Here is a 19,564-nt window from a genome sequence, read left to right on the forward strand (position 1 = left end):
GGCTGTGTGTGAAAAGTGATAGAAAGGGAAATTGTTGGCATGTCAAAATCTAACAAGTTTGCATCTCCAAATTTTTTCTTCTTCTTAACAGTGATATCACATCATATAAGTAACACAGGCAGACGTATGAAGCGTCGCTGACCTGTAGCAATATATTTCATTCATTTATTCATATCTACATGAAAATTAATGTTCTGTTTCCTGTTGTCATTTCCTCTAGTTCCTTCCAGCCTCTGATATAAAGTGGTGAACTCCAGGAGTTCAGATTACTCATGAAGAAATGCTGTCAGGGCTTTCCATGGTAATCTGATCATAGACTAATGAATATTTGCAAGTATGTGGCTAGTCCTTCAAGCCTATGCAGCAATCTTTATCTTGGGCAACCTGATGGCTTCTCAATCACTTGCACAAAGTAAGTTGAACTCTCCAGATATTAATTTTAGAATCTGATGTGCAGATTTTCATTGTTCATGTGCAGGCGGGGGGAGGAGGGGTGGGGTGGAGGGAGGGGCTAGGGAGCAACTCTGCTTCGGGGCCTGGCAATTCAAAAGGACCTAGGCTCTTTAAATAGCCACCAAAGCAAAATTTGGCTTACTCCAGCAGCGCTAAGAGCTGGGGATAGGTGTGCCACTGTCCAGGTGACACTGAGGACTGGCTGCCCTCAACCATGCCCCTTCTAACTGATGCTCCTCCCCTTCTGGGATGGCAGAGCCAGATCCTCCACCTTACTTAGGGGCCTGGCAAGGCTGTCAGTGCCTTTGTTCACATGGATGCTTTATTTGCTTCATGTTTTATCAGGCATAATATGGACTGCTTCATCACTGGTGTAATATCACAGAGACTTCAGTGTCATTATACCAGGCATAAATTTGAGCCCTTGTTACTTTACAAATGTATAAGGATATAACAGAAATGTTTACAATGGTTTCTTCCAGTTGACAATCAGCCAAAGGATAAAGGGAGGCACTCTCAGAACTCTGAGGAGTAGTACATACTGCCAAAATTATGAAATATGCTAGCAGGAATCATACACAAAAATAGAGCTGCAATATTCTGGCCAGACATTTATATTAAGAACCGGAGATTTAAGTAAGAGTTAAACAATTAATATTCTCTCATATTGATTGGGTATGGGTAAAATGATGCAGCCATCGTGGTGCACTGGGTGCTAGAGCTCAGGCAGGCCTAAAAATACCCATCCCCAAAGCAGACAAGAATTGCATAGGCCTGATTAAGCCTTATATTAGTAATTACTATTATTCAATTACTATTATTACTAGAGTATGTTTTATTGAGAACAGGATAATTTAAGAAATATATTCCTAATATATTCCTAATAATAGTCCTTGTGGATACTGAAAAGTTAATAATATATTTCCCAGAGGAAAAAAAATCTCATCCATTGTTAATTCACAGTAACAGATCGGATATTTGGTATCCTAGACATTAGAATATCTGTCTGAGACTTTTTATTGAACAGGGTCATTATTACTCATACTAAGATATCAACTCATGGACTCAAAAATCCATCAAAAACCCTCCCACAGTGCACATGGGGGTAATTTAATCTTCATTGTTGTTTAACACTAAGGGTACGTCTAGACTACCGCGTTTTGTCGACGGAAGTTTTGTTGACAGATACTGTCGACAAAACTTCCGTCGACAATATGCGTCCAGACACATGGAGTTCTGTCGACAAAGCAAGCCGCTTTGTCGACAGAACTCCGTAGTCTGGACGCAACGTTACAGGCAATAACACCTTCTGTCGACAGAACTCTGTCGACAGAAGGTGTTTTGCCTCGTAAAATGAGGTATACCAGCGTCGACAAAACCGCGGAGTTCTGTCGACGTTATGTCGACAGAAGTCCGCGGTAGTGTAGACGCTGGTATTGTTTTGTCGACAAAAGTCCACTTTTGTCGACAAAACTAGGTAGTCTAGACACACCCTAAGTTACGGTATATGATTTCTGAATTTAATGAGAAAAAATCATTCTTTAAGGCTGTGTCTAGACTGCATCCCTTTTCCGTAAAAGGGATGCAAATTAGACACATCGCAATTGAAAATGAAGCAGGGATTTAAACCCCCCTCACTTCATTTGCATAAACATGGCTGCCGCTTTTTTCTGGCTTTTTTCTAGACGGGGATCTTTCGGAAAATAAAGCCTTTTCCGAAAGATCCCTTATTCCTTTTTTTAAGAAGAATAAGGGATCTTTCGGAAAAGGCTTTATTTTCTGAAAGTTCCCCATCTAGACTGGCGCTTTTTTCCGGCAAAGCCCCGAGCTGGAAAAAAGCGGCAGCCATGTTTATGCAAATGAAGCAGGGGGGATTTAAATCCCCGCTTCATTTGCAATTGCGATGTGTCTAATTTGCATCCCTTTTACGGAAAAGGGATGCAGTCTAGACACAGCCTAAGAGTATCCCAAAGTTTATCATTTTCTATAAATCTGTTCTATATTATAGTGTATATATGGAACACATCACTTATGGCAACTCAGTGACACAAGGACTGATGCTCCATTGGTAATTACTTGGTATAGTTATTTAGAAAGTGGATGGAACACTCTACTACTTACATATGTTAAATCCAGTTTGTACAAGCATAACAGAATCAGCCTAGTAGTGTCTAGCTACTGCAGTGCCTGTTATCCAACCCATGGTATGCCACTTCTGCCAATATTGAAGCCCAGTAAATGTAGCCAAGAATACATCTCCCCCAGGTATATGCACTCTATTTTTCTCCCTCCTTCTCACTCATACTTTTAAGACAGGGATTTGTTTATCTTTTGTTCAGGCATGGGTGCTCATTTCATGTTTTTCAGTGCTTACCCTTAGTGGCACTATTTCCTATATGTGGTTCGATTGACTTAGATGAGATTGCTATCATGGATAAGCAATACTCCAGCGCACGTAGCAGCTGCAGGATCAGTTGCAGCTTGGGTTCAATACAGTGAGCTAGGAGCTACAAAATGTGGAAGTACTATGTGTGGTTGCTTATGAGCTTTAATCAGTGTTGGGAAATGAGACGTAGCGTTTTTTGTTCTGTTTTGTTGATTTGTTGAGGTTGCAAGGATTCCAGAACATTTGTGTTCCACTATGTTATTTTTGTAGACAGGTGGTTTTTGGTTGTTTCATTATATTTTGTCTTATTATGGTGTTCCTTTTGGTTCAACACTTAAGAGAAATAATTTGTGGTTCCCAATGTTACTACTTACATGTTTGTTCAGGGTTCTGCTTGTATAAATTATTCAAGGTGGTGGACTCAACTAGCAGTCATGTTTTCTGCTTATTTTTTCTATCAGACAACATACTGCATGGAGAGAACATATATTTCATGTGTTTATGCTTCTACTCTCTTCAGTGCATTCAGTGCTCAACTGTGCCAATTAGGTCGTCTTTGAGGGCCATGTGGGGGCATGCCATCAATTCTATTAGCATTCCAGCAAGAATTTTCCCTCCAAGAACAAAAGTAGAGCTCTTCCCAGAGCTGGAACGGTCCAACCAGCACACAAGATTGAATTCTTGGCGAAGTTCATTGGCTGACATGTGAGGGCCTGGATCCAGAACATCTCTTCAGGACAGGGATTGTCTCTTGGCTGCATGGTTGTGCAGAGTCTAGCATAACGAGGCCTTGACTTCCAGCCATGATAAAACAATAAGTAATGACAAGAGTAATTAATTAATAACCCTGCTTCTTCCCTATCACTTTGGAATGTCATGTGACCTCCTTGCCCTTATACGACTGTGGGGCAGTGGGCAAGATAGGGTCTACCATTAATATGAAACAAGGCACCAAATTGGCTGAGTGTGTGGAAAGTTCAATGATTGAGATCATCTCAGTTGTCCTCTTTGGAATCATAAAGCCTATGAAACAGGAGGGAAATAACCCCTGTTTTATTGGTCTAACCTGTTCCCTCCTCCCAAGTTAAACTTCTCTGACTTGATTCCCGTAAAAGCCACTTTCCACTGGCAGAAGATGGTTCTCCTTCCAAAAATGTAGTTCCTGCCCATAGAGGAGAATAAGCAGCCTTCAGAAAAAGGGGCAGGAAATATGGGGCATAAAAGGGGATTGTTAACATTCACATAAGCTGTGAAAAAGAATCTGAATGGATGCTGATCTCACTTGATGTTTAAAAAATATTACATAATACAATACATTTTTCATTCTTTATATTATTATTATCTGTAAAGATGCACACACAGCACTCTCCCAGTGCCTAAGTAGAGAACATGGATCCAGATCCTCAAAAATATTTTATTCTTATTAATTTCAGTGGAAGTCTGGGCATCTGGTCCATGGCCCCTTGTCTGGAACACTTAGGCTATGTCTAGACTACATCCCTTTTTCGTAAAAGGGATGTAAATTAGACGTTTCGCAATTGCTAATGAAGCGGGGATTTAAATCTCCCCCGCTTCATTAGCATAAAAATGTCTGCCATTTTTTTCGGCACGGAGCTTTGCCGGAAAAAAGTGCCAGTCTAGACACTGATCTTGCGGAAAATAAAGCCTTTTCTGAAAGATCCCTTATCCCTTATTTCATATTCTATATTCTATGAAATAAGGGATAAGGGATCTTTCGGAAAAGGCTTTATTTTCCGCAAGATCAGCGTCTAGACTGGCACTTTTTTCCAGCAAAGCTCCGTGCCGAAAAAAAGCGGCAGCCATTTTTATGCTAATGAAGCGGGGGAGATTTAAATCCCCGCTTCATTAGCAATTGCGAAACGTCTAATTTACATCCCTTTTACGAAAAAGTGTCTGTGAGTTAATGACATAGGGGTGATAATAGGGGAAGTTTCTGTGAGGAAGTTCACAGAAGTTTCTGTGAGGGAAGTTCACAGAAACTTCCCCTATTATCACCTCTATGTCATTACTTCACAGACACTAACCTTCCCCCCTCACCCACACTCTGTTCTAAAATTTGATTTGTCAATTTCACATGCATTCATTTTTTTTTGATTGTATCACTTTTGTATAAATGGTTGTGACAATTTTCTTCTACATATTGATCTGAGGAAGTGGGTCTGGCCCACGAAAGCTCATCACCTAATAAACCATCTTGTTAGTCTTTAAAGTGCTACATAGTTCTGTCTTTTGTTTCAGCTAGACCAGACTAACACGATTGCAGCTCTATCACTATTCTGTATTTGATGAGGACTGTGAACTAACTTTCTCTATATTTCAGAGATGTGTGAGAATCTGTGCATCTTCCGTCTGTCCGTGAGGATGTGTGTTCAAAAAATCCTCCTAAATAATAACAGCTAGGACTACTAAATTGGTCTGCAGCCTCCTCTTATCCTAACTAAAAGTAAGGTCAGGGATTGGTTGTGCCAGGAAAATGGGATGTGCCTGGAGTTTGATTGTTTTCCAAAACATAGAAAGGCTGTTTGGAGGGATGCATTACTGCACCATGAGTGTGGGGGACAGCTATAATGCAGGGTAACCACTGAGGGCAGCTGCACCACAAAGGGAGTGGCCGACTGAGAATGGGGCTTGCCATCTTGCTGGTCACTGGCCCAGGTAAGTGGCTTCTCTGCCCCCAAACCCTCCCTCTTGGCCCTCAGCCCCAGCGCCAGACAAGGTGGGGAAGGCCTGTCAGCCCCACCTCCACAACCTCTGCCCCGGAACACGATCAGGGCTGGAGAGTGCAGCCCCATCCCTCCTCCAGGAGCCACATCCTGCCCCCAGCACTGATAAGTCATGTAGCATAGCTGTGCCTGGCCAGCTTGCATGTCTCCCCTCCCTTTCCCCCATGTTGGGCTAGCATGGCCCCGATTCCAGCTCCAGGGCTGGGCCTGAGGAATGCTGCCGGGGCCAGCCTGTGCAGAGCCCACCCCGTTCCTGGTTTAGGCCCAGGGAGCACCAGTGGTAAGCCAGTGCATCCCCCATCCTGTCCCAGGCTGGACACGGGCAACGCCGGGTAATCTTCTGGTATGAAAAAAGCAAACTAAAAAAAATGCAGAGCCTGAAATTCATTTGCCCAACAGTACAGCATACTGTAATAATCAAATTATTTACAAATGCATTTACAATTATATAAATCCTGTACAATTGAATACAGTATTCTAAAACCTTCAAAAGGTTATGTCATCACTTACTGTTATGAAGCTCTTAGAAACTAGAGTATATCAGATGATTCCTACTGTTACCAGATCATTTATTACAACCTCCCACTTTCAATTATTCACTATATATTGGTAACACATTTACAAGGCATCAATAACCATGTTTTCTAGATGGCAAATGCAGGTGTTAAAATCCCAACATTCTACTCCATAATATGCAGCTGGCCTATAGCTAGGTGCAGAGTAAAGCCCTAATTCTGCTAAGATTCCTGCACATGGTTAGCTTTACAATGCCCATAGTCCCACTGAAGGCAAGTGGACTAAATGCAAAGCTAAACAAGCATATGTGACATTCTTTAAGGTCAAACAAAAAGCATATAAAGCCAAAACTTAAGGTCTTTATCCAGGGATAGATTGAGTCTTTAAGGGATACTATGGAACTGTCCTCCTACAGGAGAAAAACCAGGAGCCATTCTTTGTGTTTATGCAACTTACTCCCTATGTTGTAACCAATCACATCTTCTTTTCAGGGCAGATGAGAACCCATGGCCTCAATTCCTCACAGTCCATTCCCATTCCCTCTGAGAGGCCAGAAAGAAGCAGTTAAAGGGTATGTCTACACTACAAAGTTAATTTGAACTAACAGCCGTTAGTTTGAATTAACTTTAATAGTGGCTATACATGCAAACTGCTAGTTCAAATTAAATTCGAACTAGAGGAGCGCTTAATTCGAACTAGGTAAACCTCATTCTATGAGGACTAATGCCTAGTTCGAATTAAGTAGTTCGAATTAAGGGCTGTGTAGCCACTTAATTCGAATTAGTTGGAGGCTAGCCCTTCCCAGCTTGCCTTGGTGGCCACTCTGGGCCAAACCAGGGAAACTCTTCTGCCCCTCTCCCGGCCCTGGAGCCCTTCAAAGGGCATGGTCTGGCTACAGTGCTTGTGCCCGTTGCAAGCCTGCCAGCACCCAGCCAACAGACCCTGCACCTGGCACAGCACGAGCCAGCCACCTGCTGCCACCCAGCCCTCCGCCTCTTCCTAGGACCAGGCTGGCAGCTCCCAAAAGCCTGCCTGGGGCCGCAAGAGGCGGGCGCCCGCCTGGTCTAGTGAGGAGATCGTGGACCTCATCGAGGTTTGGGGGGAGGCCTCCAATGTCCACTATCTTTGCACTAGGCACAGGAATGCAGCCACCTACAGCCGCATGGCTGCCAGCCTGGCCACCAAAGGCCACATGCGAACCCAGGAGCAGGTGTGCATGAAAATCAAGTTGGTCCAGTGAGACTCCCGATCCTGAGCCCTGAGCTTAGAACATAAGAATATAAGAATGGCCATACCGGGTCAGACCAAAGGTCCATCTAGCCCAGTAGCCTGTCTGCCGACAGCGGCCAACACTAGGTACCCTGGAGGGGATGGACTGAAGACAATAACCAAGCCATTTGTCTCGTGCCATCCATCTCCAGCCTTCCACCAACTGAGGCCAGGGACACCATTTCTACCCCCTGGCTAATAGCACTCCATGGACCCAACCTCCATGACTTTACCTCACTTCTCTTTAAACTCTGTTGTAGTTCTAGCCTTCACAGCCTCCTGCAGCAAGGAGTTCCACAGGTTGACTATTTGCTTTGTGAAGAAGAACTTTCTGTTGTTAGTTTGAAGCCTGCTACCCATTCATTTCATTTGGTGTCCTCTAGTCCTTCTATTATGGGAACTAATGAAGAACTTTTCTTTATGAAACCTCTCCACACCACTCATGCTTTTATAGACCTCTATCATATCCCCCCTCAATCTCCTCTTTTCTAAGCTGAAAAGTCCCAGTCTCTTTAGCCTCTCTTCATATGGGACCTTTTCCAAACCCCTGATCATTTTAGTTGCCCTCCCCTCTCCCACCCTCTCTTTTCCCCTCTCCCACCTCCTTTTCCCAGTCTCCCCGAGTTTTGTTCAATAAAGAGAGTTTCTATTTTTGACCTCACGTGTCCTTTATTTTGTACATCAGGAAGGGGGGCTAGGGAGGGGTAAGTGGAAGGAGGTGAGGGAGGAATGGGGCACGAGCCCCCGATTGGGAGGACTGGGGTGGCTCTGCGGGCTCCTCGGGGTGGAAGCTCTCTTACAGGGCCTCCTGGATCCTGACAGCCCCCCGATCAAGCCTCCCGGATAGCAGCCTGTGGCAAGTGCAGCTGGGTTGATGGCCGAGTGCTGTGATCTGCTGAGTGTGGGCACTCAGGGGACTCCAAGCCAGGACTGCTTTGCTGTCCCTCATCGAGTTAGACAAGCAGGCGGGGAACCCTGAGAACTGTCTGTCCGGGGTAGGGGTCGGGTCCCTTTAAGCACAGCTCTCGGCTAGCCTGAGGCAGCAGCTCCACACTTTAAGTCCTAACCCTGATGCCCTGCCGGCACTGCTTCCGGCCAGCCTTAACCTCGGTTCAGGGTCCACTCAATGTGGACATGCTATTTCAAATTAGCAAATCTCAATGACATTTTATTATTTTCCACCCATATTTTTAACCTCTCTGGATCTTTTAGTCTAATTTACCTGCCTGACGAGGCTTCACATTGCCTCTTTTTTTTCTATCATCTGTGGACATGGAGTAATTCAGTTATAATTCCTGTTTCTTAACAAATGTATGGCCATGTTTTTGGATTGCTCAGGTTGAAATCGTTTTGTTTGTCATTTCAATGAGACAGGTTTGAAAGGAACCGTCAACATCACAATAGTCAATTTCAATGGTGAACTGATGCAGATCACATGGGCAGCTAAAGACTATTACCCTGACAGGAATGTGACTTTTTTTTACAGGTAAGCACTGGGAATGGCTATCTTGTTCCTCTTCGGTAGCAGCTTTGCCTAGTGATTCTGAGACTATGTCTATACTCCAGTTAAATACCCATGGTTGGCCCATGTCAGCTAACTCGGACAAATGGGGAGGGCCCTACCAGGCAATAAGCCCTTCCCCATGAAATCTGATGTCTCCAAGGAGTGCCCCAGGCAAAGAGAGGTCCTATCTCTAACTGGCCAAGGGAGGGACAGATGTTGTCTCTCTCCTATACTCTGCTCTGGTGCTGAGAACGGCGGGGACCAGACCAGAGCTACCTCCGGGTGCCTCCCTCCTTTGCAGGATGCTTTCTGAGACTGAGCATTCCTGAGGTTCCTGCCTGAGGTTCCTGCAGCTGTAGGAGGCAGTTGGATCCCTGTGCTGCTTGGAGCTCCCTGAGTGTGGCAAAGGTTCACATGACCTTTCTTTCAATGAAACAAGTTAATAATTGCATCTGGAAGGGGGCACACCTTGCACAGTGACCCTTCCCCATGCAGCTGCAGAGTGATGGGAGCCAGACACAAGTGTGGGGCAGGGCATGCAGAGCGTTCTGCAGCCAGGAGAGGTACCCAAGAGCAGCTGGGCAGAGGAAGAGTAAGTACTGTCCCGCCCAATCCGGCCAGGAATAGTATCTAGGAAGCCCTGGCTTGGGTGCTTTCAGCAGCATGGGAGTCCTACTCTGAAGGCAGCACAGAAACGAGGGTGATAGTCCCATGACCCCTCCACAAGAGGTTTACAGCCCCCACAATCTCCTTTTGGGTCTGGACTCATGGTTGCAACACCATGAAATTTCAGGTTTAAATAACTGCAAATGTGGACATTACTAATTTTCAAACCCTATGGTTATGGAATTGGCCATGGTAGGGGTGTACTCGTGGGGATCTGGCAGGCTGTCTTCACCACAGCTTAACAGCCCCCCGATATAAGCTCTCTGAGCCCGAGTGAGCTGACATGGGCCACCTATGGTGTTTTAATTGCAACCTAGATGTCCCATCAGATATCTCACCTAGTCCAAGTTGTGTGTGAGTTGTTCCTGCAATTGAAAGAGCAGATTATATTTGATTCATATCAGCATGCAGTCTTGTTTATCTTTACTCCTCCCTGCACTATCTTTTCCAAAGAAATCAGCAGATCTGCTGACTACTTAGCTTCTTACTCACAGTTTTCTCATTCTCCTGATTCCAGTCTATGTGCCATTTTTCACACACACTCACCGCTTTCACTGCTGTTTAATTAAGAGCTGTGCAGCAAGCAGTTGATGGTGCAAATGGAAATGTAACATTTATAATTCTGTTGGCTCAATGATAAGTTAGCCCGTATGAGGGTTACTCATTTTAGAGGGTATATGAGACCGCATTTTCCCTAGTATTGTGTAGAAATAGGATACCTTATCAAGTAATGAGTGTTTGACATAGCAAACCCTTCCCTTCTTAGAAAAGACAACATTAAAGAAACTGAACAATCTCAAATTGTAATGAACAGATAACTGGGAAGGCAATGGGAGTCAGGTATTGAAATCCTCTTCTCCACTTTGAAAATTCCATCGATAAATTCTCCATGAAAATATAATTTGAGAAGAAGTATTTTAATAATCTAAAGCAGGGCTACTCAACATGCGGTCCGCAAGTGGAATCCTTTAAACATGGCCTCCACGGGGAACACTCTCCACAACAGCGAGGCATCTCCTAGAGCATTGAAAGATGCAAGAGGACAGGCTGGTTGGAACAGATGGGTATAGAGTATCAGCATTTCTAGCCCCCAAGGAGGAGGTGCCAAGAGAGCCGGGGCATTGTGGGAAGTGCTGGCTGCTTAGCCTTGCGGGCAGAGCCTGAGAGGTGCTGACTGGCTCATACTGGCTATGTTTGGGTCCAGCACCATGGCTTAATGCTTAAACTTTGTATTCATGCCCATCAGTGTGAAAGAAGCTCTTTGCATATATTTGCATATATATTTGCAGGTATATGCAACCACACTTAAGTTGCAGCTCTCGGCATGTTCTGTGAGTCTCATTGTGGCCCCCACGGCTTCCAAAGTTGAGTAGCTCTGATCTAAACTCACAAAAAGCAACTAACTTATTTCAACAGATAGCATAATAACTGTGTTAACTAATTTTATTTTTCTTTTTACTTATAGTTTTGACACACATTCTCAAAACAGAGTTTGGAAGCTATGTGCCAACTATATACTTGATCAAGGCTACAATTCTGGCTGTTTCTTCAAGACGGAGGGAAAGACTCTTACCATGTCTATTAAGGATAAGAGTGGAAGTAAAGAGCTTTTCAACCGATCATTAAAAACTGATTTCTACAGTAAGTGATTGAGCAATGACATTACCAAATTCCTTGGTAATGGCAGTGCCTTCAATGATGTTCTTTTGTAATTAGTCTGAGACAAAGGGTACATCTACACTGTGCGGCTATTTCAGGTTACCTCCAGTATCCTACATCTTAACAAGCCTCCTGTTATTTCAAAATATTTTTCGAAATAATGTGCGCGCTATTTCAGCATCCCTGTAATTCTTATCCAATGAGAGTTAAGGGATGTCTCAAAATAGTGCATTATTTCAAAATTTGGTGCCGTGTAGACAAGCCAAATTACAAAATAAGCTATTTTGAAATAGAGTCAAAATAAGATACACAATTTGTGTAATGCAAATTGTGTATCATATTTTGAGTTTAGGGTGCTGTGTAGATGCACCGAAAGAGAGAGAACAGTTGCAAAGTATAAAATATTATCAAGGAAGATGATGAATTAGTCCAATGGACAAATATTATCAATAAAATAAAATATTGTTCTTTCTTTGGGTATAATAAGGCTGCTTCTTCAACACTTACGTCAGTGGTCACATTGTTTTCACTGGAGCTACTCACTTCAATAAATGCCCCAAAATTCAAATCCAGTTTTGGATTTTGAATACTCAAAAATGTAGGTATGTTTGGATTTTGAAATATTCGATGTAGGTGTCTACGCAGGACATGTAAACATACATGTAGTAACAACTAGTAGCCATGTTTCCATTTTCATAGTAGAGGGGTAAATACATTATACTAGCAGATTTACCTGGCATTGCTCTGGTTTGTAACTGAAGAATTTTTTTTTTTAAATAAATGAAAAATATACACGTTATTTCAATGATTGTATGTTTCAAAAAATGAAGGAAAATGAAGGCTGGAGTGAGTGTTCAGGGGTGAGGAAGGGCGGGAGATGGGTGGTTTAGGTCAAAGGGTTGGGAGGTGTGGGGGATCGGGGGAGGGGGAGGGGAGGCTGAAGTCAAGGCAGGTGGGAGGTGCAGGACTCAGGGTAGGGGATTCAGGAGAGGAGGCTGGGAGGTAGGGGAAGCACTGCTCCAGCAGTGACTTCTTCCAAGGGGTTGTGCTCTCCTGCCAGCCTCCCCCCCCAGTTGCCCTCCCTCATGTGCTGTAGGCTGTGGAGGGGGGACTAGGCTCTAGAGGCTGCCGCCCCCTACAGCACCTCCCCATGACCTGCAGGCTGTCTGGGGGGGAGGGCAACACTTCAAGGGCCGCACCCTCCTGCATGCCTCTCTCCCCCACCCCACACACTGCCTGCAGGGTATCTCGGGGGGATCCAGGCTGCTTGTTGAAGTGTGTTGTGATGGTTCATTCTAAGAGAACATTGTATATTTTATGTCTATTTTTCCTTAGTAAAACCTAACCCACCTGAAAATGTAACTTTCCACTGGCAAGGAGATACACTTACTGTTGGATGTAGTAAACCAAAGACAAAAACAAAGTGCCTGAAGCTTGAACTTCAGTATAAAAGCGAATATGACAAAGAATGGCAGGTGGGTAGAATTTGCAATTCTCACTTAACAGAGGAAAGAGATGGGAATGACCACTCCCTAGAACAGAAGGTGGGGTTTTCTTGGAGGTCCATCCTATCCCATTAACATACACTTGTTAGACTGGGAACAGAATAAGGACTAGTTTTCATAAAAAAAAAAGATGCATTTTTTTTCCTTTGGGATAACTAACACACATGCTATCCTGAGGTAAATACATGCTGAAACCCAGGCACTTTAACTGAAAGTGAGATTAAGTTGTCAAGCTAAATAGTTTTATACCACCTCCAGGGATTGGCCTTGACGAGTTTACCTCATGGTAAACTATGGGCCTGGTCTTCACGTGTTAGTTACCACTAGTAAAAACATATCTTTTTTAGTGGTGAAGGCTAGCCCTAGAGTTCTAGCTATCTCATATGTACTGAATGTCAGCATTCCAGTGAATGGGCCTGGTTAAGGAGTTACTCTTCATTGCATAGGCACATGACAAGAAGATGGTAGGGGAAAGGTAATACATGAAGAATATAAGCAGGGAGGAGAGTCATAAATGGGAAATGAAGATGAAAAAATTGGAGGAAAAGACAACAGAGAGCAGCTGATGGGGAAGACACAATATTCCAGGCATTTTATTTATCTAGAACGGAAATACCATCTTTCCATTTTATATCATGGAATTAATTCTTTCTGGGTTCATAACTAACTGGTGTATACTTTAGAGGGATAGCAGAGTTATTCTGTAACAGGAAAAACTTAAAAAACAATGAATAGTTTTGCAGTATCTTAAAGGCTAACAAAACATGTAGATGGTATCATGAGTTTTCGTGGGCACAACTCATTCATCTGAAGAAGTGGGTTGTGCCCACAAAAGCTCATGTTACCATCTACATGTTTTGGTAGTCTCGAAGATACTGCAAGACTATTTGTTTTTTGGTATATACTTTGTGAACCAAAGTTAATTCTGTTTGTTTCACAAATAATTTTTGTAGCATGAATGTGACATAGATAGCTGCAGCGGCACAAGAGCCAGCAAACAGAGCTATAAACAGGGGAGTTTGAGTTTGTAAAGGGAGTTTGGATTGTAGGGTTTGTTTTTGCTGTGGAGGGGGTGTTTTGGTTTGTTTTTGTGTTCACCAGACTAATAGGATTTTGGTGAGAAAGTAGATAAAACACAGAGGCAGTAGTGGCCGTGGCCCAAGTAGTAGAGAACACGAGGAGGATGATTGGATGTGGTAGCTGCGGTATGTACATGATTCTGGAGGGGGTACCTGAAAGGAGTTTTGTTTGTATGAAGTGCCGCCTGATAGAGCTGATGGAAGAAAAGATCTGAGGATTGGAGATGCAGGTGGAAACTCTGGTCAAGTTTAGAAGGGGGTTTGAGCAGATGATGGAGCAAAGGCATGATGTGGCTGAAGGGGAAAGTTTAGATATGCAGATGGAAGCAGGATCAAGGAGGGCCTCAGAGGGGGGACTGCTGGGCGAAGAAAATGGACAGTGGAAGCATGTGACTAAGAGAACCAGGCAGAGGAAAAGATGGGTCAGTGAAGGAAAAATAGAGCTCAAGAACAGGTATGTGGAGCTGGAGAATGAAGAAGGGGTACAGCAGGTAGATAATGAAGATGGAAGGGTAAGGAAGAAGAGAAGAGTGGCTAGTCCCATAGATAAAAGGGAAGAGTTTATGGAGACAACACCAATAATGAGCATTAGGAGGATACAGGATGGGTTAAAGAGGATTACAAGGGAAAACAGGAATGGCAAGGACTTGCAGCCAGAGGAAGCAAGAGATAGACCAGAGAATTGCATTGTCACTAGGAAAAGGCAGGTCTACGTGATTGGGTACGTGATTGAGAAGAATAGATAGGCCTGTAACCTGAGCTGATCCAGAGAATAGAAGGGTGTGCTGTCTGCCGGGTGCTAAGATACGGGATGTGGAACTGAGGTCGAAGAGGATTATTAAGGGAGCAGGAAGGAATCCATTGATCATCCTTCAGGTAGGAACAAATGATACGGCTAGATTCTCGCTGGAATGAATTAAGGGAGACTATGATAGGCTGGGGAGGATGCTCAAGGAAATTGAGGCTCAGGTGATCTTTAGTGGGATTCTGCCTGTTCCTAGAGAAGGGCAACTAAGATGTGACAGGATTATGATGATCAATAGATGGCTTAGGCAGTGGTGCTATAAGGAGGGCTTTGGGATGTATGGTCACTGGGAGGCATTTATGGACAGAGGACTGTTCTCTAGGGATGGACTTCACCTAAGTAGGGAGGGAAATAGACTTCTAGGATGGAGGCTGGCTCAACTGATGAAGAGAGCTTTAAACTAGGAATTTGGGGGAGACAGTTGGGAGATGTCCAGGTAATCTCTACGCTGGATTTTAACACTGAGAGGGAGGAAAATGAAGTAAGAAAGGATATAGCTGGGGGTAGGAGAATGTACATGAGGAAGGGTAGGGTGGATACTAGTCTATATTGGAGGGTGGATACTAGTCTATATTGGAGGTACAATATCCATGCCAAATTTGGTAAAGAATGTGAGTGTGGCCAAACAGCAAAAATTAAGATGTTTGTACACCAATGCGAGGAGCCTAGGTAACAAAATGGAGGAACTACAGCTATTGATCCAGGAAGTGAAACCAGATATTATAGGAATAACAGAAACATGGTGGAATACTAGGCATGACTGGAGTACAGGTATTGAAGGATATGTGCTGTTTAGGAAAGACAGAAATAAGGGTAAAGGTGGTGGAGTCTCATTGTATATCAAAGATGAGGTAGATTGTAAAGAAATAAAAAGTGATGGAATGGAGAAGACAGAGTCTGTTTGGGCAAAAATCACATTGGGAAAGAAAACTATCAGATCCTCCTCTGGGATAGTGCTTGGGGTGTGTTACAGACCACCATGATCCAATTTGGAAATGGATAGAGAGCTCTTTAATGTTTTTAATGAAGTAAATACTCATGGAAACTGCGTAATCATGGGAGATTTCAACTTTCCAGATATAGACTGGAGAACAAGTGCTAGTAATAATATTAGGGCTCAGATTTTCCTAGATGTGATAGCTGATGAATTCCTTCATCAAGTAGTTGCTGAACCAACAAGGGGGGATGCTATTTTAGATTTGGTTTTGGTGAGTAGCGAAGATCTCATAGATGAAATGGTTGTAGGAGACAACCTTGGCTCGAGTGATCATGAGCTAATTCAGTTTAAATTAAATGGAAGGATAAACAAAAATAAATCTGAGACTTGGGTTTTTGATTTCAAAAGAGCTAACTTTAGTAAATTAAGGAAATTAGTTAGGGAAGTTGATTGGACTAAAGAAATTATGGATCTTAAAGTGGAGGAGGCCTGGAATTATTTTAAGTTAAAGTTGCAGAAGCTGTCAGAAGCCTGTATCCCTAGAAAAGGGAAAAAAATTATAGGCAGGTGTGTTAGACCAAGCTGGATGAGCAAGCATCTCAGAGAGGTGATTAAGAAAAAGCAGAAAGCATATAAGGAATGGAAAATGGGAGGGATTAGTAAAGAAAGCTACCTTATTGAGGTTAGAGCATGTAGGGATAAAGTGAGAGAGGCTAAAAGTCAGGTAGAGTTGGACCTTGCAAAGGGAATTAAAACCAATAGTAAAAGGTTTTATAGCCATATAAATAGGAAAAAAACAAAAAAAGAAGTAGGACCACTAATTACTAAGGATGGAGTGGAGGTTATGGATAATCTAGGAATGGCCCAATATTTGAACAAATACTTTGCTTCAGTCTTTAATGAGGCTAATGAAGAGCTTAGGGATAATGATAACATAACAAATGGGACTAAGGATATGGAGGTAGATATTACCATATCCAAGGTAAAAGCCAAACTTGAACAGCTTAATGGGAGTAAATTGGGGGGCCCAGATAATCTTCATCCAAGAATATTAAAGGAACTGGCACATGAAATTGCAAGTCCATTAGCAAAATTTTTTAATACATCTCTAAACTCAGGGGTTGTACTATTTGACTGGAGAATTGCTAATATATTTCCTATTTTTAAGAAAGGGAAAAAAAGTGACCCAGGTAATTATAGGCCTGTTAGTTTGACATCTGTAGTATGCAAGATCTTGGAAAAATTTTTGAAGGAGAAATTAGTTGGAGACATTGCGGATAATGGTAATTGGGACAAATTACAACATGGTTTTACAAAAGGTAGATCGTGCCAAACCAACCTGATCTCCTTTTTTGAGAAAGTAACAGATTTTTTAGATAAAGGAAATGCAGTGGATCTAATCTACCTCAACTTTAGTAAGGCATTTGATAAAGTTCCACATGGAGAATTATTGGTTAAATTGGAAAAGATAGGGATTAATATGAAAGTTGAGAAGTGGATAAGCAACTGGTTAAAGGGGAGACTACAGCGGGTCATATTGAAAGGTGAATTGTCAGATTGGAGGAAGGTTACTAGTGGAGTTCCTCAGGGATCAGTTTTGGGACCAATTTTATTTAATCTTTTTATCGCTGACCTTGGCACCAAAAGTGGAAGTGTCCTGATAAAATTTGCGGATAACACAAAGTTCGGAGGTATTGCCAATTCAGAAAAGGATCGGGATATCATACAGGAAGATCTGGATGACCTTGTAAATTGGAGTGATAGCAATAGGATGAAATTTAATAGTGAGAAGTGTAAGGTTATGCATTTAGGGATTAATAACAAGAATTTTAGTTATAATCTGGGGACACATCAGTTGGAAGTAATGGAGGAGGAGAAGAACCTCAGAGTCCTGGTTGATTATAGAATGACTGTAAGCCGCCATTGTGACATGGCCGTGAAAAAGGCTAATACGGTCTTGGGATGTATTAGGCGAGATATTTCTAGTAGGGATAAGGAGGTGTTAGTGCCATTATACAAGGCATTTGTGAGACCCCATTTGGAATACTGTGTGCAGTTCTGGTCTCCCATGTTTAAGAAGGATAAATTCAAACTGGAACAGGTACAAAGAAGGGCCACTAGGATGATCCGAGGAATGGAAAACCTGTCTTATGAAAGGAGACTTGGGGAGCTTGGCTTGTTTACCTTAACCAAAAGAAGGCTGAGGGGGGATATGATTGCACTCTTTAAATATATTAGGGTACGTCTACAGTACAGCGCTAATTCGAACTAACTTAGTTCGAATTAGTTAATTCGAACTAAGCTAATTCGAACTAGCGCATCTAGAACTAAAAACTAGTTCAAATTAACGTTTTGCTAATTCGAACTAGCGCGTCCACACTGATTGGACGCAGGGGGGCATTTAAGGGCAGCTGAAACCGGTTCTGGCAGGGCATCAGGTCAGTAGTTGCTTTGTGTGGCTGCTGTCTGAGGCTATCTGAGGCTCGAGTTTAAAGGGACCCCCCTGGACAGCCGGTTCTCAGCTTTTCCTGCTTGCTTGCCAACCTCGCCGAGGGACAGCAAAGCGTTGGTCTCTGTGCCCGTCTGTGTCGGTGCTTCTCTTCGGGGGGGCCGCCGCAGGTGGCAACATGGAGCCACCGCTCGCCCTGCACCTTCTGGTGCACGTTCTGGACTTGCTGCTGCCAGCAATGGCTCGAGGCTGCCTGGCACCACCTGGTGAACGTCAGCCCCCTGCCTCTCCGCCTGGCCGCCCTGGGGGCCGTGGAGGAGCCGTGGCGGCGCCCCGGCACCGGCGTGCCCTGCCGCGTCTGGCGTCTGGACACCAGCACCGACTGGTGGGACCGCATCGTCCTGGAGCGCTGGGAGGACCGACAGTGGACCCAGAACTTCAGGATGAGGAGGGACACCTTCCTGGAGCTCTGCGAGTGGCTCGCCCCTGCCCTGCGCAGAAGGGACACTCGCATGAGACTCGCCATCCCCTCTGGAAGCTCTCCACGCCGGACAGCTACCGATCCGTCAGGAACCAGTTCGGCGTGGGGAGATCCACTGTTGGAGCAGTGCTCATGCAGGTATGGCACTCGTCGGCCACCGAGCCGGCGGGGAGAGGGGCTGCGAGGAGGGGATGGGCCACCCCAGGGACAAAGGGGGGGCGGGAGGAGGCGAAAGCGCCCCGCACCGGAGGGGTCGGGCTGTCCAGGCCGTACTACACGCTGCCAGGGGGGTTGCTTCCGGGAGTGGGGTGCGGAGCACTGCCAGGGCACGAACGCTCCCAGCCACCCGGGCGCCCCACTGATTGGCGCTTTGCTGTGTCTCTCTCCGCAGGTGGTCAAGGCCATCAACCGGGTGCTGCTCCGCAGGGTGGTCCGCCTCGCCGACCCGGACGCCGTCATCTGGGGATTCGGCGCCCTCGGCTTCCCCAACTGCGGGGGGGCCATCGACGGGACGCACATCCCCATCCGTGTCCTGGAACACCAGGCGTCCCGGTACGTCAACCGCAAGGGGTACTTCTCCGTGATCCTGCAGGCCGTGTGTGACCACCGGGGACAGTTCACAGACATTAATGTGGGCTGGTCCGGCAAAGCACACGACGCCCGGGTGTACCGCAACTCCTCCATGTGCCAGCGGCTGCAGGACAGGACCTTCTTCCCCGACCGCCACATCAGGGTCGGGGACGTGGACATGCCCGTGTGCCTGGTGGGGGATGCCGCCTACCCACTGCAGCCCTGGCTCATGAAGCCCTACACGGGGCACCTCAATCCCTCCCGCCATGCCTTCAATGCCAGGCTGACCAGGGCCCGCATCGTGGTGGAGGGGGCCTTTGGACGACTGAAAGCCCGCTTTCGATGCCTCCTCACCTGTCTGGACCTGGCCGAGCACAACATCCCTCCCGTGGTGGCAGCATGTTGTGTGCTCCACAATTTGTGTGAGCGGAAGGGGGAGGCTTTCCTGCCAGCCTGGATGGCTGAGGCTGACCGCATGGCTGGACACTACGGTCAGCCCCGCACCGCCGCCATCTGGGAAGCCCAGCGGGGGGCCATCCGG

The 19,564-nt window shown here is 44.9% G+C and overlaps 1 protein-coding gene across 1 annotated transcript in view; it reads left to right on the plus strand.

Moving 5' to 3' along the window:
- The first annotated feature begins 243 nt into the window (after positions 1-243).
- The window catches only part of CRLF2 (cytokine receptor like factor 2), a 34,821-nt gene continuing 15,500 nt past the window's right edge, over positions 244-19,564 (plus strand). The window contains exons 1-4 of the mRNA XM_014579880.4: positions 244-412; positions 8,743-8,854; positions 11,004-11,179; positions 12,533-12,672. Coding sequence (XP_014435366.3) covers positions 337-412; positions 8,743-8,854; positions 11,004-11,179; positions 12,533-12,672 — 504 coding nt within the window. The 5' untranslated portion in view covers positions 244-336. The remainder of the gene's footprint in view (positions 413-8,742; positions 8,855-11,003; positions 11,180-12,532; positions 12,673-19,564) is intronic.

This window comes from Pelodiscus sinensis, chromosome 1 (assembly GCF_052426305.1).
Source record: "Pelodiscus sinensis isolate ZL-2025 chromosome 1, ASM5242630v1, whole genome shotgun sequence".
NCBI lineage: Eukaryota > Metazoa > Chordata > Testudines > Trionychidae > Pelodiscus > Pelodiscus sinensis.